The following is a 25,875-nucleotide window of genomic DNA, read 5'->3' as shown; positions in this document are numbered from 1 at the left end:
CTATGAAAGAGAAGAAAATGAAGGAGATGAGGGAAAATATTAGAAAAAATAATGGCTAAAAACATTCCAAATGATGAGAACTATAACTCTGCAGTTGCAAGAACCACAGTGAACCCCATGAAAAAGAAATACGAAGAAAACACCAAGATACATAATAATCACACTGCTTAGAACCCATGATAAATCTTAAAAACAGTCAGAGAGAGCCCAGCATAGAGATTGCAGTCAGCAGTAATGTAATAGCTAAGTGTAGAACCAGAAGAGAGAAAGAGCAATCAGAGGGATCGTTTCATAAACTATATAAATGTCTAACCAATGTACTGTATACTTGAAACTAATAATAAAATTAAATTTTAAAAAAAAGTCAAATTATACTACAAAGCGACAGTAATAAAAACAGCATAGTATTAGCAGAAAAAACAGACCAGTGGAACAGAATCAAGAGTCTAGAATCCCATCGGCATTTTTTAAAGAAATAGAACAAAAAGTCATCAAATTTGTATGGAAGTGCAAAAGACCCTGAATTGCCAAAGCCATCCTGAGAAAAAAGAACGAGGCTGGAGGCATCACTCTGCCCGACTTCAAATTATACTACAAAGTGACAGTAATCAGAACAGCATGGTATTGGCAGAAAAACAGACACACGGACCAGGGGAACAAAAATCAAGAGTCTAGAAGTAAACCCATATTTATGTGAGCAAAAAATTTTGAACAAACAAGCCAAAAAGATACAGTGGAGAAAGGAAAACCTCTTCAATAAATGGTGCTGGGAAACTGGAAAGCCACTTGCAAAAGAATGAAACTAGACTGTTGTCTAGCACCACACACCAAAATTAACTCAAAATCGATTAAGGACCTGAATATAAGACCTGAAACAATAAAATGCATAGAAGAAAACATAGGAACTAAACTCGAGGACCTTGGACTCAAAGAGGATTTTATGAATTTGACCTCAAAGGCAAGGGAAGTAAAAGCTAAAATAAATGAATGGGACTATATCACTAAAAAGGTTCTTCTACTCAGCAAAAGAAACCATCGACAAGGTAAAGAGACAACCATCCGAATGGGAAAATATATTTGCAAGCAACGCCTCCGATAAGGGCCTAATATCCAAAATATACAAAGAACTCATACGACTCAATAACAACAAAACAAACAAACAATCCAATAAAAAAATAGGCAGAGGACCTAAACAGACACTTCTCCATAGAGGTCATACAAATGGCCAACAAATATATGAAAAGATGCTTAATATTGCTAGCTCTTAGGGAAATGCAAATCAAAAGCACAATGAGATACCATCTCACACCTGTTAGAATAGCAATAATCAACGGGGCAAATAATAACAAATGTTGGAGAGGATGCGGAGAAAAAGGAACCCTCATACATGGTTTGTGGGACTGCAAATTGGTATAGCCACTATGGAAAACAGTATGGGGGTTCCTCAAAAAACTAAGGGTTGATCTACCATATGATCCAGCAATCCTTCTACTGGATATTTACCTCAAAGACTTGAAAACTCATGTCTATAAAGATATTTGCACACTGATGTGCATAGCAGTATTATTCACAGTGGCCAGGACATGGAAGCAACCAAGGTGCCCTACGATCTGTGACTGGCTAAAGAAGTTGTGGTACATATATACAATGGGATATTACTCAGCTATGAGAAGAGACGAAATACTGCCATTTGCAACAACGTGGATGAACCGTGAGATAATCATGCTAAGTGAAATAAGCTAGAAAGAAAAAGTTGAAAATCACATGATATCACTTATACATGGGATATGAACCTAAAAGCAACAAATGAACAGAACAAACAAACAGAGACTCGTGGACATGGACTATAGACTAGTGGTTACCAGAGGGTAGGGAGTGGAAAAGGAGGGGGGAGGTAGACAGGGTAAAAGGGGTCAAATATAGGGGATTAGGGGGAGGGTGAAGTGGATAAAGAGGATCAAATACATGATAGCTGAAGGAAAGTGGACTTTGGGTGGTAAACACACAGTAGAATATACAGATGTCAAATAATAATGTACACCTGAAAATTATATAATTGTATTAACCAATGTTACCCCAATAAACTTAATTTAAAAAAATAATTTAAAAATAAAAAATAAATTTAAAAAACAGAAGAATGAAAGAAAGAAAGGAAAAAGGGAGGGAGTGAAGGAAGGAAGAAGGAAAAAAGAAAGAAAGAAATGTTACATATAGGGGAACAAAGATAAAGATATTAGATTTCTTATCAAAGACAATACAATTAAGAATAACAATGTCTTTAAAGTAATGAAAGTTAACCAAAAAAACCTCTCACCTTACAATTCAAAATTCAGCAAAGGTATCTTTCAAAAAATAAAGGTAAATTAAAAATATTTTCAGATATACCAAAACTAAATGTATTCAGTAGACCTACAGTATAAGAAATGTTAAAGGACATCTTATCATTTAAATCTCTTTAAAAGATAATTGGCAACTTAAACAAAAATAATAGCAATGTGTTTGGGGTTTATAACATACATAAAAGTAAAGTGTATAACAACAGTAGCACAAAGGTTAGGAGGAAGGAAGGAGAAGTATACTGTTATAAGGTTCTTATACTATTTGTTACATGGTGTAATATCACTTGAAGGTAGATAATGGTAAGTTAAAGATGTATGCTATAAACCCTAAATTAACCACTAATACAGCAAAACAGAATTATAGCTAATAAAACAACAGGAGAGAAAATAGAATAAAAGTAAGTTAACAAATCCAAAAAAAGGCAGAAAACAGGAAAACGGGTACATATAACAGATGGAACAAATAGCAAAAGAATATATTTATACCTGACTGTATCAATAATGATAATAAATGTAAATAGTCTAAATTCCCCCAATTTAAAAGCAAAGATTATCAGATGGTGGGGTGGGGGAGAGGAATACCTAATTATATATTGCCTGCCAAGAAATGCTTTTTACATAAAGACCAATAGTTTCAAAGTAAAATGATAGGAAAAGATATACCATGATGACATTAATGAAAAGTACACATGAATGGCTATGTTAATATCAAAGTATATTATCAAACCACAGTAGAATTAAATTAGAAATGAATAACAAAATGATCTCTCACAGAATCCCCAAGCACTTGAAACCTAAATAACACAATTGTAAATAACCCTTGGATCAAAGAAGAAATTAAAAGGTATTTTGAAGTAAATTAAAATGAAATGACAATGTACCAGAATTTGTGGTATGGGACTAAATTAGTACTAGGGAGAAATGCGTAGCACTAAACACATATTTTAGAAAAGAAGAAATGTCTTAAATCAATGACCTCAGCTTCTACTTTAAGAAACTAAAACCAAAAACAAACAAACAAACAAACAAATTTAACTCAAAATGAGTAAAAGAAAATAAATAATAAAGATCAAAGCAGAAATCAATGAAATAGAAAACAAAAATGATAGAGAAAAATCAATAAAGCATACTTTTTCTTTGAGAACATCAGATTGATCAGGAAAAAAGAAGTAGCCACTACTTACCAATATCATGCATAACAGAAGTGACATTACTACAAATTCTACGATGTAAAAATGATAAGGAAATAAAATAAACAACTTCATGCCAACAAGTTCAACAACTGAGATGAAATGGATAAATTCCTTGGAAGACAGAAAGTACCAAAGCTCACTTAAGAGGGAATAAACTGAGTCACCCTATACTATTTAAAAATTGAATTTGCAGTTAAAAACCGTCCCTCAAGAAAACTCTAGGCCAAGATTGTTTCACCGGTGAACTCTACCAAAGATATAATAAAGGAATAATACCAGTTCTACACAAACTTTTCCTAAAACATTGAAAATGAAGGAATTCTTCCCAATTTATTTTTTGTTACTATCATCATCATTATTATTATTAATATGATGATGATGATGATGATGATGCTAGCATTACCCTGATACCAAAACCAGATAAAGACATAGACATTACAGGAAAACTACAGACCAATGGCTCTCATGAATATAGATACAAAAATTCTAAACGAATTTGTATCTTAAATAAAGAATATGTCATAACCAAGTGGAGACTCACCCAAGAATACAGTTTTATTAATAATAGCCAAAAACTAGAAACAATTCAGTGGGTGAATGGATAAACAAAATGGTCTATCTATACAGTGGAATGGCAAGAAAAAAAATGAATAGCAAGAACAAAAAAATGAACTATTGATACATGCAACATGGTTGGATCTCACTTTGTGAGTGAAATAAAAGCAACAACAAAAAATAGTACATACTGTATGAGTTCATTTATAGAAAGTGCAAACTAATCTATAGCCAGCAAAAACATATAAGTGGTTGCTTGGGGATGGAGGGGTGGGCAGGGAATGGAGGGATAGGAGTAGATTATTAGCAAGCATAAAGAAACCTTGGGGAGGTGATGAATATATTCACTATCTTGACTATAGTGATGGTTTTATACTTATAGATGTAAATCATCATAATTATCAAATTGTACATATTAAATAAGTGTATGTCAATTATAGATCAAAAAACTTTTAAAAAAAATGATTAACAAAATGAAAATTAAAGCAACATGGAAAATAATCAGAAGATTCAGAGGACCGGTAAAGACAGCTTAGAAGGTAGAGGCTGTGCATGTCTCCTCTTGTGACCACACCAAAATTATAACAAAACTACAGAGCAGCCAGCATGGGGAGTCATCTGAGGTCTGGCTGAACAGAAGCCCTACAACTAAGGACAAAAATAAGAGGTCACCTCAAACAAGCCGAAGGAGTGGAGACCTGAAACAGCCTAATGCCGCAACTGTATGTGGTGATCAGGAATTGAGAGGGCTATCTTGGCTGCAGAGTCCCCTCCCCCACCTGAGGAGCAAGAGGTCCCAGCCCCACATTGGGCTCCCCAGCCCATGGTTCCAGTGCCTGGAAGAGAAGTTCCCACAACCTCCAACTGTGAAAACCAGTGGAAGTTGTGCAGAGTGAGACAGGGCTGCAAGAGTCTCAGACTTTGCTCTCAATGGGCCTGTGCACAGACTTACAGCGGGACTCACTCACTCTGAGCTCTAGTACTGGGATAGGTGCTCGAGGAGCACCAGGGACATATGAGGAGACGCTGAGTTGTCAGGCTTCAGGGCAAGGGCTGGAGGGGTGGCTTGCTCCCAGACAGAAGTGCTGGCAGTATTCATTGCTCCTTTATTGAGCTCTCCCCACTCCCAGCCTGCAGATGCAGGCACCACCAGAGCTGAGTCACCATCAACCTGGATAACACTCCTCACTCCACCCAGGTGATTCTCTGAGACTCTGCCTCTCCCAACTTGCAGACCCATCTAAGTTGCTTCCAGTAGTTTATTCCATACTCATGGCCTTCCTTGGTTCTTGCTGCAGACTCCTAAAATCCCTCGAAGGCTCATAAAACCCAAAGAAGCAGCATCTGGGCTCGGTGTGCCCTGTACCTCTTGCTGAGTAGCCTCAAGTAGCAGCCAGCTTCAGCTTCTGACTTGGACTCTTGAGGCACCTGTAAGCCCAGTGCTGGTGGTATCCATCTGTGGATTCTTGATGACTCTTACCGGGTGTCCTCACAGGCACTCAGACTGCAGCTAAACTTGATCTGCAGCTGGATCCTCCCCAGGACTGTGTCACTGGGCCCCCCAGGACACCTACTACATAAAGCCACTCCGTTAAGACCGGGAGACTTAGGAGTCCTACCTATTACATAGAAACAGACACAGCAAGGCAGCCAAAATGGGAAGACAAAGAAGCATGTCCCACATGAAAGAACAAAATAAAGCTCTAGAAAAAGAACTCAACAAAATGCAGACAAGCAATATACCAGATGCAGAGTTCAAAACAATGGTTATAAGGATGCTCAATGAACTTAGGGAAAGAGCAGATGAATTCAGTGAGAACTTTAACAAAGAGATGAATAACATAAAAATGGAGATGGAAAACGTAAAAGAGAACTAATCGGAAATGTAGAATACATTATCTGAGATGATGAGTACATTAGATGAAATCAACAGAGTGTATGAAGCAGAGGATCAAATCACTGCTATAGAGGATGGGGTAATGGAGGACACCGACACCCAATCAAAACAACAACAATAAAAGAATCCAAAATATGAAGATAGCTTAAGGAGCCTCTGTGACAAAATCAAGTGTAACAACATTCACATCATAGGGGTACCAGAAGGAGAAGAGAAAGAACAAGAAGTTGAAAACCTATTTGACAAAACAAGGATGCAAAGCTTCCCTAACCTGTTGAAGGAAATAGACATACAAACCCAGGAAGCACAGAGTTCCAAACCCAAAGAGGCCCACACCAAGACACATCATAATTAAAAGGCCAGAGTTTAAAGACAAAGAAAGAATCTTAAAAGCAGCAATAGGAAAGCAGTCAGTTACCTACAAGAGAGCTCTCATATGACTATCAGTAGATTTCTCAACAGAAACTTTGCAGGCCAGAAGGAATAGGCAGGAAATACTCAAAGTGAGGGGGAAAAAGGACCTACAACCAAGATTACTCTACCCAGCAGAGCTATCATTTAGACTCGAAGGACAGATAATGAGCTTCCCAGACAAGAAAAAACTAAAGGAGTTCAGTACCACCAAGCCGATATTACAGGAAATGTTGGAGGGACTTGTTTAAGAAGAAGGAAAAACTATGTATCAAAATATGAATAAAGAATGGTAATAACTACATATCTATCAACAAGTACTGCAAATGAAAAAGAATTAAATGCTCCAGTCAAAAGATGGGGCAGCTGAATGGATAAGAAAACAAGACCCTTACATAAGGTGCCTACAAGAGACTCACTTCAGGTTAAAAGACACACACACAGATGGAAAGTAAAAGGATGGAAAAAGATATTTCATGATGGACCTAGAGGGTATTGTGCTGAGTGAAGAGAAAGACAAATATCACATGATTTCCTGTACATGTGGAATCTAAAGAACAAAATTTAAAAAAAAAAAACAGAAACAAACTCATAGATACAGAGAACCTTTTGAGGGTTACCAGATGGGGAGGGGGTTTGAGGGGCTCAGTGAAAAAGTGTGGAGGGATTAGGAAGTACAAATTGGTAGTTACAAAATAGTCATGGAGATATAAAAGTATAGCAAAAGGAATATAGTCAATAATATTATAATAACTATGTACAGTGTCAAAGGCATACTAGATTCATTGGGGTGATCACTTTATGAGTTATATAGGTGTCTAATCACCTGAAATTAATATAATATTGTATGCCAACTACAATTAAAAATAAAAAATATTACTTTAAAATATTAAATAAACAGATCATTTGAAAAAGAAGATTCAAAAGTGCTATGTAAATGCATATACATTATTATAGCAATCGCAATACCAAAAATAATTTTGTCATAGCATGCTGCAGTAATGGATGGTTTTCTCCTCCATTTTCCATATTTTCTTTAATGTTTTCCTAACTTTTGTAATTAAAATTATCCACAGCAAATCACAAATATAAAAACAGGTGCCAGGTCATAGTAATTTTATTTTTACTTAACTTTTTACAGGGAATCACTTTAAAAATGAATGAGCTAAATCATTGTATTGTTGCAAGAATTATGCATGGGGGCATGATTCACAGGCAAGGTAAGTTTCATATATTCTTTCTTTTCTTTCTTAAATTATTTTTCTTGTAGCCTGGTGGAGAAAGTGTTTTTTTATGATCCATATAAAATATCTGTTAAATTTATATTCCATATAAATGATCTATCTTTTGTTTTAATCACTATTGACCTCTATTTGTTCTTATTCATCCATGCATGCTACAGCCTATAGATAATGGAGGGAGGGCATATTACAGTTCTGCTGCTGGAGCATCTCTGAATCACTGTTTAGATCCTGACTTATTAGAGACCATGAAAGATAAAGCAAAGCATCCTATTAAGCCCCAGGACATATGGAAGACATCTATTATAGGAAGTAAAATATTTATTTTTTTAAAGTTAAATGACAGTTAAAGAATTGATCTCTCCTTTCAGGGCTGAGACATACTATTTATAAATTAGGAAATTAGAATTTGATAAATAATATAAAAATTCAGTGGTAAAATAAGAGATATCAAATCTATGCTTAAGTTCTTATTACCTGCTACAGTAAAGTACAATCATTCCGAGGAAGGAATTCACTAAAGACTGAAATAGACTAAGAATGATTTTTTTTAAGAAAGTGAAATTTGTGTTAACCTCAGGTGGGCAGGATTTACACAGGCTCCTCTTTGAAAGAGCTGAGTTATATGCACTAGTTAGTGTATAGAGTCTGATCCAAAAATGATTCTCTTGTCCAAAAATCAGAATTCCTTTGATATCAGGTTATTTTTGTACTTAACACCTCTTTCCTTTACCCCAGAGAGCAAGAAATAACACCGTAAGTATTTTAGTGCCTTCCTGTCCTCTTAGAGATGACCACCGTGTACGCAGATGGTGTCTGACATTACTACTGCCTTCAGGGGAATCTTTATAGGCTTAGAGAGTAGACAGCACTCACTCAGGAAGATATTTGGTTTTAGATTCCAGTATGAATTTTTTGTTTATTATTTTTAATAATTTGCTGTAAATTCAGTAAAGTCACAATATCATTATTTCTTTAATCTCTTTTTCTTATGTTACTGCAGTGGCTAGAACCTGCCACCTCCAATAGAAGTCTTGACACTTTTTTTTTAGCTTTTAGTTTTCAATCACAGTTGACATTCAATATTATTTTATATTAGTTTCAAGCATATAGCATAGTGGTTACACAGTTGTATAATTTATGAAACGATGCCCTCAATTAGTCTACTAGTCACTTGCCACTATATGTAGTTATTACAATATTTTTGACTATATTTCCTGTGTTGTACTTTATAGCCCTGTGACTGCTTTATAAATACCAATTTGTACTTCTTAATCCATCTATCTTTTTCACCCAGCCCCCAACCCCACCTCCCACCTGGTAATCACCAGTTTGTTCTCTGTATCTATGAGCTTCTTTTTATTTTGTTTGTCTATTTTGTTCTTTATATTCCACGTATAAATGAGATTATATGATATTTCTCTTTCTCTGTCTGACTTATTCTCTTAACATCATGCCCTCTAGGTCCATCCATGTTGTTGCAAATGGTAACATTTTATTTTTTATGGCTGAGTGATATTCCAGTGTATACAAGTACCGAATCTTCTTTACCCAGTTGTCTATCGATGGACACTTAAGTTGCTTGTGTATCTCGGCTGTTGTAAATAGCACTGCAGTGGACTTAGGGATGCATATATCTTTTCAAATTAGTATTTTGGTTTCCTATGGAGAAATAACCAGAACTGTAATTGCTGGATCAAAAGGAAGTTCTATTTTAAATTTTTTGAGGACCCTCCAAACTGTTTTTCTTAGTGGCTGTACCAATTTGCAACACCATCAGCAATGCACGAGAGTTCCCTTTTCTTCACATCCTCACCAACACTTGTTGTTCTTTGATTCATTGATAATAGCCATTCTGACAGGTGTGAGGTGATATCTCATTGTGGTTTTAATTTGCATTTCTCTGATAATTAATGACCTTGAGCATCTTTTCATATGTCTATTGTCCATCTATATTTCTGAGAAATTCTTTGAGTGACCAGTCAGCCATATTAGAAGCAAAAGTCTACAAACTGGGTTTTTATTATGTTAATTTTTCAACATGAGTAGTGAGAACAATGCAGTGAGTTCAAGTAGAGAAGAGTGCAGACAGTAAATAGTGCAGTGATTGGCTGTGTACCCATAATCCAGCTAAAATTATTGTTAATTCATAGTTACACTGGTTTCATCTATACTTACCTGACTGCCCACCCCCCTGGATTATTTTGAAACAAATTCCAGGTGTCTTATTTTATTTCTACACATTTTAAAATGTGCCTTTAAAAGATAATAGTGAGCCTTTTGTAACATCAGGTCAATACGTAAAAATGTACACAATTTATAAATAAGGAGGCAAAATTTTATATAAAGTTCTTTTTAAACATTGGCTCTCAGTCACTTTTTCCAGTTAAAGTTTTACAGAGTAATGAAATGCCTACCAAATTATTATAAAAAGATTGCAGTATGTCAGATATAACTTTAGTGTTACACAGGTATTACATCACAATTCTTTGAAAATCAACAACCTTTGTATCATATTTGGTAGATAAGTGGTAATAATAACAGGAAATACTTAAATGGTACTTACTATGTGCCAAAAACCTTTCTGAGCCCTTTACATGTATTAAACGCATTTAATCCTCACAACAATCCTATGAGATTGGTACTATTTTCATGTCTGTTTTACAGAGGACATGGAGGGTTTCAGTAACTTACCCAAGATCTTAAAGCTAGTAAGTGGTGAAGCTGGGATTTGAACCCAGACAGCCTGGATCTAGAAGCTGTACTTTTAAACATTATATGCACAGCCTCAAAAATAGGCAGATTTCCAGAGCCATCTTTGAAAAATAGATCTTCCATAAGTAGGTGTATCTGTTTTGGTGAGTTTACTACTTGAGCCAAACTTATACCTGTTTCTGAAATTTTTGCCTTCAGTATTTAGCTTAATTTTTAAAAACTACTTACATTGCTACGTTTAGATTTTATTATTATAGAAGTATATATCTTTTTGTGTTTATAATTTTGTGTAACTTCTTAGGTACACTTCATGTTGGTGATGAAATTCGAGAAATCAATGGCATCAGTGTGGCTAACCAAACAGTGGAGCAGCTGCAAAAAATGCTTGTGAGTAAATGAGAGTTTCTTTTTCTTTGTCTAAATTTGACTTTCAGTTGTTAGCTTTCTTTATTGCACATATGAGGGGTGTTCTTTTGTAACCATAGTATCTCTGGTACCATTATTTGTGTGGACTTGAACTTATACAACATTCATAAAAACTGACAACTAGGAAAATGTTTACATACAGCAGAGTTTGGAAACATTTTACCCACCTTTAGCAGCATTGGGCTTTAACACTCTTCTTTCATCCTTTATCTGCTGTTTCTTATTGAGTAGATGTTTATAGAAAACCTCTCTAGTTGTGCATACCTGTGAACTAGTTTCTCACTGACCTCAACTCTGCTGGCATCAACAATGTCAGAAACCTCTCCTGTTTAGCTCACTCATAGCAGATGTATTGGATTTCTCTACAGCAGAGAGAGGAGGAAAGTCATAGTAGACCAAGCCATTTCTGTCCATACATATCCCAAATCTGTATTCTAATTAGACTTTGGATTAAAAAAAAAAAGCAGAATGATAGGCCCTGGCAGGCAGAGGGAAATGTTTTGGACCTCTGGTCTCAAACCTTTCTTCCCACTACAACCTGTAGCAGCTTCCCATGTTATGAATATCTGTGAAGTGTGAAATAAGTAAACATACTCATTATAGTAAAAAAACAAAGTGAAAATGATGACATAAAAAGAAAATTTTATGGAATATACCGTCACAATGCAGCCTACTAAATATAATTTTTATGTAATTACTTGTTCATTGTCCAGATCAATTTGTATTCACTTGTGAAGAACATGTCACTTAGAGTTTTTTGTATTCATCTCTCTAAAAAGGTATGTTAAACCAGGAGTCCCAACTCCTGAGCTGCAGACAGGTACCAGTCTATGGCCTGTTAGGAACTGGGCCACGCAGCAGGAGGTAAGTAGCAGGCAGGCAAGCGAAGCTTCATCTGTATTTGCAGTCACTCCCCAGCACTAGCATCACCACCTCAGCTCCACCTGAAATCATCAGGCATTAGATTCTCACAGGAGCACCAGTCCCCGGTGCCAAAAAGGGGACCTCTGTTTAAACCACTGCACTAGGCAATCAGCCTTGACTTTGCAGGGCTTCTCCCAGGAACAACTTGACTGTTACTGTGAGCAGTCCTTGAATTATAACTTGGTTTCATTTTAGGTACAGGTGCTGTCAGTTGGCTTCCATTAATTGCTCTCATGTGTTTCGAGTGGTTCCTCATGTGTTTTTATGTGCAACATTTGTTTGTTAAGAGAGCTCTCTTTTCTTCCTTCAGCGGGAAATGCGGGGGAGTATCACCTTCAAGATCGTGCCAAGTTACCGCACTCAGTCATCATCCTGTGAGGTAATAGGTCTAATGAAACACCCCATCTCCTCTGGGTTCTTAAACTAACTGTCTGCTGATGGCTGAATGTTTTGGCTTTCTGGGAAATTGTTTCTGCCTGTGCTGTTGATCACTGCACACCAATTTTACAACAAAGATAACGGAACAGAGTAGGTCCCATCCACCCACTCAGCCCTACTTTCATGGGGCTCTCCTTTCTCCAGGCTGGAATCACAGCAAAATATAGAGAAGCTACATAAGACTTAATAAAAAAAAATAGTAGAGTCTCTGAGGAAAAAATTCAAGATAATAATTGCAATAATATTTCCAGGAAGTACATTCACTTTCTCTTGTTAAGAAATCTCATAGATAGTTCTTCTTTCCAAGAATCCGAGAAGCAAGCAATCTATTTCTGTCAAGATAGAGTCCTTCACACAATTGTAACAGGTCTCTATTTTGATGTTAAGTCTGTAAGGAATTGATAAATGACATTATTTGGGAAATATAGGTTTTTGCAACCTTTTGCAAAATTGCTTAATTCAAAATGTTATGTGATTCGTAAACAAGTAAGTTTTCTAGAGTAATACAACTCCAAAGTTTCTTTCTTACAATAAGCTTATCCTATAAAAATTGTAGCTTTTCCAACTTATACTATTTAGTTTTATGTTGGTTATTAAATGATATTCAAAAATCTATTCCTTTTATATTTGGAAATACAAAGTGGTGTAAACAGTATCCTCTTTCCTCATTGCATATTTAGCTATAGCATTATTTTTTGAAGCCTGTTCTTTCATGTACATGAAATATATCAATGTGAAGTACACATTTCCTACAGTTAGTTTTTAAAACTGACAGGTAACTTATTGGAACTCATCTAGAAAATTGAAATTGTACTTAGGAGAAGTTGAGGGAAAAATTATAATGCTTCTTCTAGTCTAAAGTAATCTATAAGTTTCACAAGAAAAATTGGAGGCTTCATGTTTTTTCTAAACCTATCGAAGATATGTATAAGAATTTGTAATTTTGTCAAGTATATTTTCAGTGAGCCATGTCAGTTGGAGTTTCTGTTTATATTAGGTCTTGAGCTCCTCTTGCTGGATTTTTATGGAACTTCAATAACTATATTTCAAAAAAAAATGTACAACTATTTCTGCTCCAGATTCATAGTTTTGAAATATGTTACCTGGAACATAAACCTTCCTAGGAAGGAGAGAATGTCACACACACACACATTTTATGCAAAGCATTTTAATATTCTAAAATCACAGATAGTCCTCATATCATTTCTTATCATTGAAGAAAGTTAGTAAACATGATTGATTTTTCTTTTTAGCCAACTAACAAGAAGATATTGTTAGTTATTAATAGTACTTAAGGGTCTCTTGTGTTTTTAAGTAGTTTAACTAGTTTTGGGTGGGATCAGTATTCCATAAGTAAATTCTATGCTCTTGAGTAAAAAGAGCCCCTCTCTTACCTTCTTTACCTCTGAATAGAAGAGAAAATGATACTCCCCAGCCAGCCCCACCCAACCTGTTTGACCCTCCTGTGCTCTGGCAGAATTCAAGCCTGTGGTTGGATTCTTCCCAACTAGGGCAATACTTCCCAAAGGAAGACTCTCTGACCACGTGTATCAGCATCCCCTTGGCCCTTGGTAAAAGAGGGAACCCTGCATCTAACCCTGACCCTACTGACTGTAGTCTGTGGCAGTGACATGCAGACATAATCTGCTCACTAACATTTGATAATGCTCATCTTTGGAATCCCATTTTTTAAAGGGATAATGAGTTTCAGAAGTTTTCTTTAAATCTCGTAGGGAAAAAAACATGTCTTTTGAGCAGATATGCACATTTCAAGTTTCAAAGAATTTAAAATTTAAAGCACTTACTTTCTTCCTCTCCTTGGTCTTATCATTAAAGTTGATTTGGACAATAAGGGAATGGAGCCTGGAAAGGACTTTGCGTATGTCAAGTAGTGTAGAGAATGCAATTGAGGAGCATGGATCTAGGGCTGTGGCACTTGGAATTTTTGCTGGAAGTGTAATATTTTTAGAGGTTCAAGATTATATTTTAATCCATCTGCTAAAATGATCTAAATAATAATGGTTTCTTCTCTGGTGTATAGCTATCTTTTACCTTTATTAGTAATATTTGTCCTAGAAAGATTCCAAAGTGATTACAACATGAGAAGTTTTTTAGGTTCATTTCACTTCAAATTGGGTTATTCAGTAATTTTGACAATGAGATAGCTAAAAATTACTAAATACTTTTCAAACCCAATTTTTAATAAAAATTAGGCAGTTGGGATCTTCAGTACAGTAATTTTATAGTAATATTTGCCCTTGTATAGTAATTGTTAATTAGGATTTTAATATCAAGTCACTCTTCTGGGTATCATTTAAAGAAAGCAAAGGTTAGAGAATATTGGAGACAGGAAAGAAATGATTAACGAATGACACAGTCATCATTTACAATATGTGAATCTTTAAACTGCAAAGTTTTTTTCTAAATTGCAAGTGAGTCAGTATGGCACCTTTGCAGCTAAAACCTCAAAGGAAATGGTTGTCAGAATGTGGTTGTAACTGTTGATGTGAATATCTCTGTTTCTGTGCTGGTGTTCTATGTTAATGAACCTTGTGTCTTATTTCAGAGAGATTCCCCCTCCACTTCCAGACAGTCCCCAGCTAATGGTCATAGCAGCACTAACAATTCTGTTTCGGTAAGAACAATAGCTTCACACGGCAAAGTGTGACAATTTTGTTGGTGCCACCTGCCATGAGTGTTCTAGTTACATGTGTTCAGTGGAAATATTGTCTTCTGCCAATATACTACAGCTACAATGCAATTTACTCCTGGAAAATCTTTTTCAACATTTTCTTCTCAATAAAATCCCTTCCGTTAGTTAAATTTGAAGAAATGTATTTCAAAACCGCTTTGGTCATTCTCAAAATATTCCTGCGTCACCCCAGTAGTATTTATGACTTTGCTCAAACTTATGCAAAGGATGTAAATGGAAATTTGTTGAAATTTCTAAATAATTTTTTTTATTTTGAGAAAGATAAATATACAGATTTTGCAGAGTAGGCATTTGGGTCTTCTCAGGCTTTGTAGTTTTCTGTTCTAAGTGATATCAGCAACACGTTTTAGTTTCCGCTATCTAAGTTTACGAATTGGTGTGCCCTCTGTTATTGTGGTACGTGCACATATTTTTGTGAATTATAAGCCTTGCCTGGATATGAAAAGCAAAAGGAACTGGCTTCAAACTGCACTTAAGCCACGCTGTTATCACATCTTTAACACAAAGTACTTTATATTTCGATTTGAACTTGGAATTTTACATTTTCTCAGAACTCCATTTTGAAATATTAAAAAAAAAACCTTTTTAACTTATTTAAACAAATGGAAGCACTAATAGGTGCAAATATGCAATATTTGGGGGTAACAAAATCTAAGTTGCTGATATTGCTGTTAAAATTATTGAGAGTTCTAATAATACAGCAGTATCACTTTTTTTTCCTATTAATTTGCCATTTAAAAACATATCAACTTTTTTTATCAGGTAAAATTTTTAATAATTTAGAGATCATCTTAAATGGAATAATATCAGTAAATGAAATTATGGAAGAAAATTTCCTATTACTTTTATTTTCAACTTCAAAATAGGCTACCGAAGGAACTAATTAATAACAGTTAACATTTAATACTTTTAATATGGTGAAAATCTATGTAGCCATTGAATTTTTCAAAATCTAAGTGGTTGCAGTGGCTAAGTTGAAAAGGGCAACAGCTCTTTTTAGTTTGGGTTTTTTTTTTTAATAGGCTGTTTCACTCGCAGTGGCTTTTGTGTTGAAGATGCTGAGTTATTTCTTAAGAACACATTTTCTCTCTGCTTAAACTTACCTGCTTTCTTCAGCTTGCTGCTAAATGGCCTGGGTTTGGTTTTTTGGGTTTTTTTTGTTGTTGTTGTTTTTTGTTTTTTTGATAACAACATTTCCAAGAAATGGAATAATGTATATTATCTCTTTACAATTTAAATCTAGCTCACTTTTTTAACCATATTGTAACAGAACACACAAATTACCTTGTACTTTTGAAAAGTAAATGAAAATTTTTCTCCTGGGTTGGCTTTATTCTACAGGACTTGCCATCAACTACCCAACCAAAAGGACGACAGGTGAATAGATATTCTCTATAGAAACTTCTCTAACTGAGCCACTAATAGCCAGTCTTTTATTAACCCTTTCCATTCCATAATGTTTGCATTTTGGACCATAACATTTGAGCATTGAGAGCTTGTACCATTTCATTTTAACACATTAAACATGACTAATTCTCTATAAAGATTTTTCCCTCACATCTTGGTAGCTGTGATGGTTATTGTAATTTCAACCTGATAATTTTGTGTCGATGGTTAAGAATTCAGCCTTCTAGGGGTCTTATGGGCCTTCCTCTGGGTGGAAAAAATTTTAAAGGCGACAGAATTCTTATAATCCTAAGAATAACTAAAATGTACATGCTGATGAACATTTTTAAGCAATAATTTTCTGAAATTTGAAGTCCTTTTCTTAATTTGTATTTGCATGTGTATTTCTAAAACCCATTTATAATGAAAAATAAGAACATAAATATCCTTGTTTTATGTCCTCATATGCCTCTGTTAGTTCAAATGTGAAAAGCTAAGTGCTAGCTAATACTGGCAAGTAACTTACAATTTGCCAGTTCCTCCAAAGTATGGATTTTAGGTACAAATGCAGAGACTTGTAATAGGCTGGATTTCTGAAAAGAAACTTAAACAGAATAATTACACAATAGTTACAAAGCCTTCAGGTTGGTTTTACAGTGACTTAAACATTAATATTCCAATTTAATTTTGAGATAGATTTTTATGGGATTTTTTCTTGAAATGTGATATTAAATAATCAGATTTAGAGTTAAGATTTGCATAAGTTAGCACCTGATAGAATTCACCCACAGTTTAGTATTAAGACTGCATAAGTGATACAGCATTGGATATGTAGCACCTTATTTTAAAACATTTAGAAATCCAGTAATTCATAAAATGCTGCCATAGGATAACCCTTTGTGTGCTAGTCTGTTTCCTTTGATAATATTTACTACTTACATTTGCATCTCATAAAGCTCAGTGCCTTGAACTATGCATATCTTGAAGCTCTGTGCTAATTTCAAGTATTACATTGGCAAAGCTAGGATTCAAATTATTTTTCTTCTCTAAAAAGTGTAAAATACAAATATAAAGCCTAAATCCTTTTTTAAAAATAAAACTATTTTTAAATGCTTCCGAACATTGTTTAAATTACATTTAAGTTTGTCAGCAGCATGTAGACACACTGTCAGTTGTCATGCAGGCATTTTACAGCAAGATACTAACACAGTGTTCTTACTAAGTTTGTACCATGTGCTGCCTTGGGGTTAAAACCTACCCTAAATACTTGTGTATAATTAAAGGCTGCCACATGATCATGATGACTTATCCATAATATCAACTAAATATATACAGATTTTAAAATGGTAAGCATATATTTCTGTAATTATAGGCCCATTATAGTAAAAGTGGAAATTAAGTCTTTATTTTTAGTAAACAAGTATCCTAAGCATTCCCTTCAAATAAAAACAGCAAAGATTTAAACCTGTACACATCAAATGTAGTACATTATTTCTAGTGGTAACGGTTTTTGTGTCGTATTTCCATGCATAATTTTTGCTTTCACCATCTGATGTCCTGTTTGTATTGTAAGTGTTGGTGTGTGGTTATTAGCTTAGAGCTAACTGTTTTCTTTCACATCACCATGGCATTCTTTCTTACAAACTCCTGTTTTATAGATCTATGTAAGAGCACAATTTGAATATGATCCAGCCAAGGATGACCTCATCCCCTGCAAGGAAGCTGGCATTCGATTCAGAGTTGGTGACATTATCCAGATTATTAGTAAGGATGATCACAATTGGTGGCAGGGTAAACTAGAAAACTCCAAAAATGGAACTGCAGGTCTCATTCCTTCACCTGAGCTTCAGGAATGGTATGTTTTTTGTTTTGTTTTGTTTTGTTTTATAATAAAAAAGAAACCTTGCCCATCTATTTTTCAACTTTATATTATTGTTTTATAGTGTAAAACCTGTTTGGTATATTCTTCGCTCTACCAGTCTAACAGAATTCAAATTAGTTGTCAAAGAATTCTAAATCCTCAGCATCTAGTGAGCTCCTACTTATACATTCAGATCTTTGTTTCATGTATCAGGAGAGAAAGGTCTAGAAAGAAGTTGAGTGACTAGCCTCCAGTCTCTGTGACATTTTGTGGTCCCTTAGCAGAACCCTCAACTTCTATATGCTTTTTCAATCCTTTTAGAATTGAATTTTTTTAATGTACTATCTCCTTGACCCTCCTCAAGCTCTCATCACCTGCATTCCACTCTACCACCAGTGAAAAACTCAAGTACCGTGATGCAGTGTCACTCAGGGTATTTCAACATAAAATGTGTTTCACTGTTAGTAGAAAAAAGTAGTCAGAAGCTCTGTTCTTTACGTTGCCAGGTCTTTAAAAATTCAGGTCTGTTAGAAAGCTTGAGCTTTGTTTTTGTCTTTTTTAACTCCTACAGCACTTGGTATTCCTAGGTGGTCTCTCCCATCCAAGTACTAACCAGGCCTGATCCTGCTTAGCTTCTGAGATTAGACAAGATCAGGCATGTTCAGGGTGGCATAGCCATATGCTAAAAGTTTGAGCTTTGAAAGCAGGTTAAAGTCAGACAGTTTGTAGACACTAGTTGTAACTGAGAGGAGTCACAGATTATTATATATCTTGGTAAAATCTATTTCTGCTATTGTTACAATTTGCTTAGTTGAACTGTTTTTTGAAAAATGTTGATCGTTTTACCTTTGTTCGTTCTTTAGCAATATATCAGAAATCTAGTGCAAAAGAAATAATTTTATGTCTGAGTTTTGTTTCATGTGACAAAAAGTAACCATTAGGCATTGTGCCAGTGCCTCCTAAAATACTTGAACCTAGCTAAAAAGGCATTAAGCCCATAAACATTTGTAACTTCTTTCACCTATTTTTCTTACTAATTAAAGGGATTTCTCAATTTTGTTTGAGAAATTTTTTGCTTTTGCTTGATTGCCTCTTCTAGCTATCCTGCATTTCCCCAAAAATATTCTAAGATTTAGAACATTGGAACTGATAAGAACTTCGGATGCCATCATTTTACATGAGGAATTGTAGGCCCAGATAGGAAATAGAAGCCTTCCACCTGGCATTGTCTTTCAGTCTGATCTTCAAGAAACAGTTTAAACATTAGCTGGAGGAGTCATTTTGATGATGATGATAATGTTATTATATTATTACTGATATTACATTTTATAAAATGTGTTCTTGAATGTTGCCATATATGATGGATGAGCTTTTACTGAAAATAATTATGTAGATTCCAGACCTCTTCTTCCCACTCAGATCAAGTGTATAAATCATATTTCACCAATGCCTAGAACTCCCGAGTCCTCTGGAGCAATCCTGAGAAATGGCAGTGGAAAAAGCAAATTTGCTTCCTATTTCCTGTAATGGTAGACTAGGTTATTTGAATCAATCCTCCTGCTGAATAAAATGAAGAATGCTGCAGAAAATATGTTTTTGAAAATTACCTTAAAAACATTGAGTAGCTAAAAAGGTATAGGAGAACTCAGTGACCATTTTTTTATATGAAAACCATTAATCAGAGCAATAAAAATTATAGCACCAAATTGGCCCATTTAACCAGGAGGACATTTGTAGTACTAAAAACTTCTCTGCCAAAGGATTAAGGTTAAGACCCAAGGCCGGTACAAGTACAGGAGGGGGTCTGTTAGGAGACCCTTCCCACATTGTTAAGACTGCAAAAGGCTATAACCACAGGTTAAGAGCAAGCAGATGAGCATGCCCTTATTGTCCTTCAGGACCAGGGTACCATAGAGAAGGCTGCCTTGTGACTGAACAAAGCAAAAGGCAAGAGTAAAAGGATGACAGAGTTCCCCTGAAAAAAATTGCAGCTACTGGTCCGCCTTGAATGGCTTTGCACCAAGGTACACATAGCCTAGGACAGCCAGGGAAACTCCAGCCATGCACTTGATTTGAGGTCTCTCTTTTACTAGTAATTCCAAATATCTGTTAGAAACAAAAAGAAAATCTCTGAAGAAGAACACTTTTATCTTAGGCCTCATCTTAGAGCTCTTCCTAATTCCCCACATAAACTTTTTCAAGGGCAAGGACCAGCCAGTCAAAATAACCAAGCACATGAGGAAACAAGTGAGACCTAACAAAGAGAAGCCCAACTGAAAGGACAGCAGAAACAAACCCAAATGCTCTTCATATATTGGAATTAGGAGAAAAGGTTTTTAAACAACTGTGCTTATTAGCAGGTTTTTAAAAATCGATAATAAGACTTGAAAAACATAGTAAGAGAACAGAGAAATTTTAATGGCATAGCAGATTTGAAAAAGAACCGAAAGGAACTTGCAAGAAAAAATGCAGCAATAAAAACTCAGTGGCCACGGACCTATTAAAATGGCTAAATTTTTAAAAAATTTCATCAACAGGTAAATGGATAAACAAATGATGTCATATCCATACAATGGGGTGCTATTAAGTAGTTAAAAGGAATGAACTATTGATACACACAACAATAAGGATGAAATTCAAAGTTGTCATGCTGAGTTTCCAGGGAAAAAAGAGAATGTACTATATGATTGCATTTACATGAAACTCCATAAAATGCAAAACTAATGTATAGTGACAGTGGTTGCCTAGGGGCCAAAGGAGGGAGAGAGAGATTACAGTGGGGCTAAGGAAATTCGTAGGGTGATATATCTTATCATGCGATATATCAAAACTGATGAAATTGTACACTTTAATATATTCAGTTTGTTGCAAAAAAAAACTGAGCTCAATAAAGTTGCAAAAACTGAAGCAAGAGAAAGGAAATCTAACTGGGATGGTGAGGAAGAGGCCCACTGGACAGTATGTGTCTTGAGACCTGAGTAGGACTTTGCGGGTACAGGAAGGCATTTCTGGCTGAGGGGAAGGAGCAGAGTCCCTGTTGGAAAACTGAACCGGTCTCTAGAATGTTGGTGGACATGCAATACTAATGAGAAAAATTTGAAATAATACTGTCAGCCAGACCCAGAAGCTTTTGTTCAAATATGTTACGACCAACTGACATTTTTCACATCCTGTAGATGAGAAGTCAGTTTTGGGGGACTCAAATGCTACCTTATTTATCCTTGTTAAATTTCATCTTGCTTGACAAGGCTCATCATTCTAGTCCTTTGATATTTTTGAGTTGCCAAATCAAGAAAGGGTCCCCTGCCTCAGCAATAAAATGTTAAACTTGTCTGAAATTTCCATCCAGGTTGACCTAAACCCTAACACTATTTCCCTCCACTTGCTGAGCTAAAAGAAATGATATTCAATTCTTGAGTGGCTGGTTAAAATCTGTTTGTTTGGTTTTTTATCATTACACCACATATGGCCACTCCACCAATTTTTACTGGGAACTTTTTGTTTTTATTTTTTTAAGCTTAAAAACATTTATTATTAGATATTCTGTAGATTATCACATAAGCTTCACAAGGTCAGGATTTTGTCTCTTAACCTGTCAAAAATTTCTCAGTTCTATTTGTTTCCAAATACCCTGTGCCTCACAGAAGCTGTAGTTATGACTAACAGCGTATATTGGTTTGTACTAGAATACCCAAAGCAAAGGGTTCATCAGCCTCCTCTGTGTGCCACTTGCATAATATATGGAGAGTGACCTTGATTCTGTTGCTGAGAATCCAGTGTTTACCAAAAAACGTCATTCTCCTAACCAAAAATAAATAACTAAATAAATAATAAAGCCATGAATGAACAAGAGAGAGTAAGACCTGTGGAAGACAGTCTCTTCAAGAAAACAGAAGAGAACACTTTCCAACTAATTTTATGATGCCCACATTCCCTAATTACAAAATTAAATAAAGGCAATTCAAGAAAAGAAAGCTACAATGACTTATAATACTGTATACTTCAAACTAATGAAATAAAATTTTTTTTAAAAAAAGAAAACTACAGACCAGTATCCCTCATGAACATAGAAATTAAAATTCTCATCAAAATATTAGCAAATTGAATCCAACAACATATAAAAAAATTATACTTTTTGACCCAATAGAGTTTATACTGGGAATACATAGTTGATTCAACATTTGAAAACCACACAACCCAATCCACCATATTAAAAGACTAAGGAAGAAAATCCACCTGGTCATATCAATAGATGCAGAAAAAGCATTTGATAAAATTCAACATTCACTCATGATTAAAACTCTCACAAACTGAATTGAAGGGGACCTCTTTAATTTGATTCAGAGCATCCACGGTAAACCTACAGCAAACATTATTGGAAAGGAAAAAAATATTGCAGGTGTTACGATTCTGTGTGTAGTAATTCAAAGGAATCTATACATAAACAATTAGATGATATGAGAGTTTAACAAGATGGCTGATATAAAATCAATATACAAAAATCAATTATATTCCTATTTACCAGCAACAAACAAAACAAATATTTTAACGTACCATACATAACACCACCTGCAAAAGCATAATACTATAAAGTCATCTTGCAAAAAATATAAAACTTAAAATTGATTGGGGCTCTAGATCTAATTACCTATTTGCAGGAAATACAAAAGACAAAATCAGAAAAATCCAGACTTGAAACTACAGGACAAGCAACCAGTTTCTGCAACAAATAAATTGCAAGAAAAGAAGAGAGGGAAGGAGTGAGAACCTATAGATTTAAAGGAAATTTAAGAATATTTATGGAAGAAATGATACAAACAGATTTGTTTCAGAATCATCTGTGGTGGGTAGGTTGTGAATAAAAAAAAAAGTAAGCCATAAGTTAATAAATGTTGAAACTTAGTTTTAGGTATTTGGAGTTCATTACAACTATTCTCTACTCCTGTACATGTTTGAATTTTCAATATTACAAAAAAAATTTAAATGCCATTTGTATACCTTTTGTTTATAATGAACAACTTAGGAACTAATCTAACAAAGATGTTCAAGACACAGGATAAATTATAAAATTTTTGAGACATTAAAGAAGACCTAAATAAATGGAGAGAAATTCCATATTCATAGACTAGAAGACTCAATATTCTAAAGATGTCTGTTCCTCCGGGATTCATAGATTCAGTGCAATCCCAATCATTTTGAAATTAACAAGCTAATTTTAAAGTTTTCATGGAAATGCACACAAGATGCTCTTTTTAGAGGAATAAGAAGGGAAGCCTTACTCCACCTGATACCAAGACTTATTATAAAGCTGTAGTAATTAACATAATGTATTGGAACAGAGATGCTCAAATAGACCAAGTGAAGAGAACACCAAAACACTCCCATACATAGTCACTAGTAAGGAACGGATAGACTTTTCCATAAGTCATGCTGGGACAATTGGATATTCATTAGGGACAAAAGAAATAAAATCAACCCCTAACTTCACACCATATATAAAAATCAGTTCCAGTGTATTAAAACCCAAAATGTGGAAGACAAAACTATAAACCCTTGAGAAAGTAATATTGGAGTATATCTTCAGGGACAAAGAAGGATTTCTTTTTTAAAAAATTTTATTAATTTCGAATATACAGTACATTGGTTTGACATTGAAATAGTTTGTAAAACAATCCCCCTAATTGTTCTTTCTCTCCTCTGCCTCAACACCTAGCCATTATATTAATGTAATGTAATTTAATGTAATGCCTATGCCATGCTGCCCATCCCTGGGACCATCTAACAACTACTAATTTGTACTTCTTAAATTCTTCACCCCTTCCTCTCAGTCCCCTAACCCCTTTTTCTTCTGGCCATCACCAGATTGTTCTCTATAGTTGTGAGTCTGTTTTTGATAAGTTTGTTCTCTTTGCTCCTTAGATTTCACATATAAGCAAAATCATATGGTATTTATCTTTCTCTGTCTGACTTATTTCACTCAGCATAATAACCTCTAGGTCTGCTCATGTTGTTGCAAATAGGATTTCATTTTTTTAATGACTGAAAATATTCCATTGTATATATGAACCATAACTTCTTATCCAATCACCTGTTGATGGGCATGTAGGTTGCTTCCATATCTTGGCTATTATAAATTGTACTGCCATGAACATAGAGGTGCATAGATCTTTACGAATTATTATTTATTTTGGATAAATACCCAGCAGTGAAATTGCTGGGTCAAAAGGTATATCCATTTTTAACTTTTTGAGAAACCTCCAGACTGTTTTTCCATAGTGGCTGTACCAATTTGCAATCCTACCAACAGTGTATGAGGGTTCCCTTCTCTCCAAATCCTCACCAACACCTGTTGTTCATTGATTTATTGATGACAGCCATTCTGACAGGTGTAAGGTGATATTTCATTGTGGTTTTCATTTGCATTTCTCTGATGATTAGTGACCTTGAGCATCTTTTCATATGTCTATTGTCCATCTGTATGTCCTCTTTGGAGAAATATCTGCTCAGGTCTTCTGCCCATTTTTTAATTGATTGTTTGGTTTTTTTGTTATTGAGTTGTATGACTTGTTTATATATTTTGGGTATTAACTTCTTATCAGATGTATCATAAACGAATATCTTTTCCCATTCAGTCAGTTGTCTTTTCATTTTGTTGATGGTTTCCTTTGCTGTGCAAAAACTTTTTTAGTTTAATGTAGTCCCATTTGTTTATTTTTTCTTTTGTTTCCTTGCCTAAGGAGATACATCTGAAAATAAATTACTAGTAGCAATATCAGAGAGATTACCGCCTAAGTTTTCTTCTAGAAGTTTTATGGTTTCGGTTTTTACATTTAAGTCTTTAATCCATTTTGAGTTTATTCTTGTATATGGCATAAAAAGGCGATCCAGTTTCTTTTTTTTTTTGGCATGAATCTGTCCAATTCTCCCAGCATCATTTATTGAAGAGACGTCTTTACCCCATTGTATATTCTTGCCTCCTTTATCATATATTAATTGAGCATGTAGGCATGCATTTATTTCTGAGTTCTCTATTCTGTTCCATTGATCAATGTATCTGTTTTTATGCTGGTACCATACTCTTTTGATTACTGTAGCCTTTTGGTATAGTTTGATATCAGATAGTCATTACTTCCAACTTTATTCTTCTTTATCAAGATTGCTATGGCTATTTGGAATCTTTTCTGATTCCATATAAATTTTAGGATTATTTTTTCTAGTTCTGTGAAAAATACCATTGATATTTTGATAAGCATTGCATTGAATCTATAGATTGCTTTGGGTAGTATGGCCATTTTAATGATATGGATTCTTCCTACTCATGAGCACAGTATATGCTTCCATTTTTTTATATCTTCTTCAATTTCTTTTTTCAATGACTTATAATTTTCTGAGAACAGGTCTTTTACCTTCTTGGCTTATTTGATTCCCAGGTATTGTATTGTTTTTGATGCCATTATAAATGGGATTGTTTTCTTAATTTCTCTTTCTGAAAGTTCATTATTGGTATATAAAAATGACACTGACTTCTTTACTGAGTTCATTGATCAGTTCTAACAGTTTGTTGGTGGAATCTTTAGGGTCCTCTATATACAGTATCATGTCATCTGCAAATAACAAGAGTTTTACTTTTTCCTTTCCAATCTTGATACCTTTTATTTCTTTCTCTTTTCTGATTGCTGTGGCTAAGACTTCCAATACAGTGTTAAAGAGGAGTAGTGAAAGTGGGCATCCTTGTCTTGTTCCTGATATTAAGGAAAATGCTTTAGCCTTTCCCCA

General features: G+C 34.8%; 1 protein-coding gene across 9 annotated transcripts in view; it reads left to right on the top strand.

Annotated features, from left to right (window-relative positions):
* CASK (calcium/calmodulin dependent serine protein kinase) overlaps positions 1-25,875 on the top strand; it is a 365,515-nt gene that overhangs the window by 312,088 nt on the left and 27,552 nt on the right. For 4 of the 9 annotated variants that reach the window (XM_016156547.2, XM_016156550.2, XM_016156551.2 and 1 more), the window contains 6 exons: positions 7,537-7,615; positions 10,653-10,738; positions 12,012-12,080; positions 14,706-14,774; positions 16,194-16,229; positions 17,897-18,093. In XM_016156547.2, coding sequence (XP_016012033.1) covers positions 7,537-7,615; positions 10,653-10,738; positions 12,012-12,080; positions 14,706-14,774; positions 16,194-16,229; positions 17,897-18,093 — 536 coding nt within the window. The remainder of the gene's footprint in view (positions 1-7,536; positions 7,616-10,652; positions 10,739-12,011; positions 12,081-14,705; positions 14,775-16,193; positions 16,230-17,896; positions 18,094-25,875) is intronic. The other 5 variants (XM_016156558.2, XM_016156555.2, XM_036226932.1 and 2 more) reach the window with 2 other exon arrangements.

The sequence above is a fragment of the Rousettus aegyptiacus genome, unplaced genomic scaffold (genome assembly GCF_014176215.1).
Source record: "Rousettus aegyptiacus isolate mRouAeg1 unplaced genomic scaffold, mRouAeg1.p scaffold_m13_p_9, whole genome shotgun sequence".
NCBI classification, from domain to species: Eukaryota; Metazoa; Chordata; class Mammalia; order Chiroptera; family Pteropodidae; genus Rousettus; species Rousettus aegyptiacus.
The sequence above is the reverse complement of the archived record's forward strand: the minus strand, read 5'-3'. Positions and strand labels throughout refer to the sequence as shown.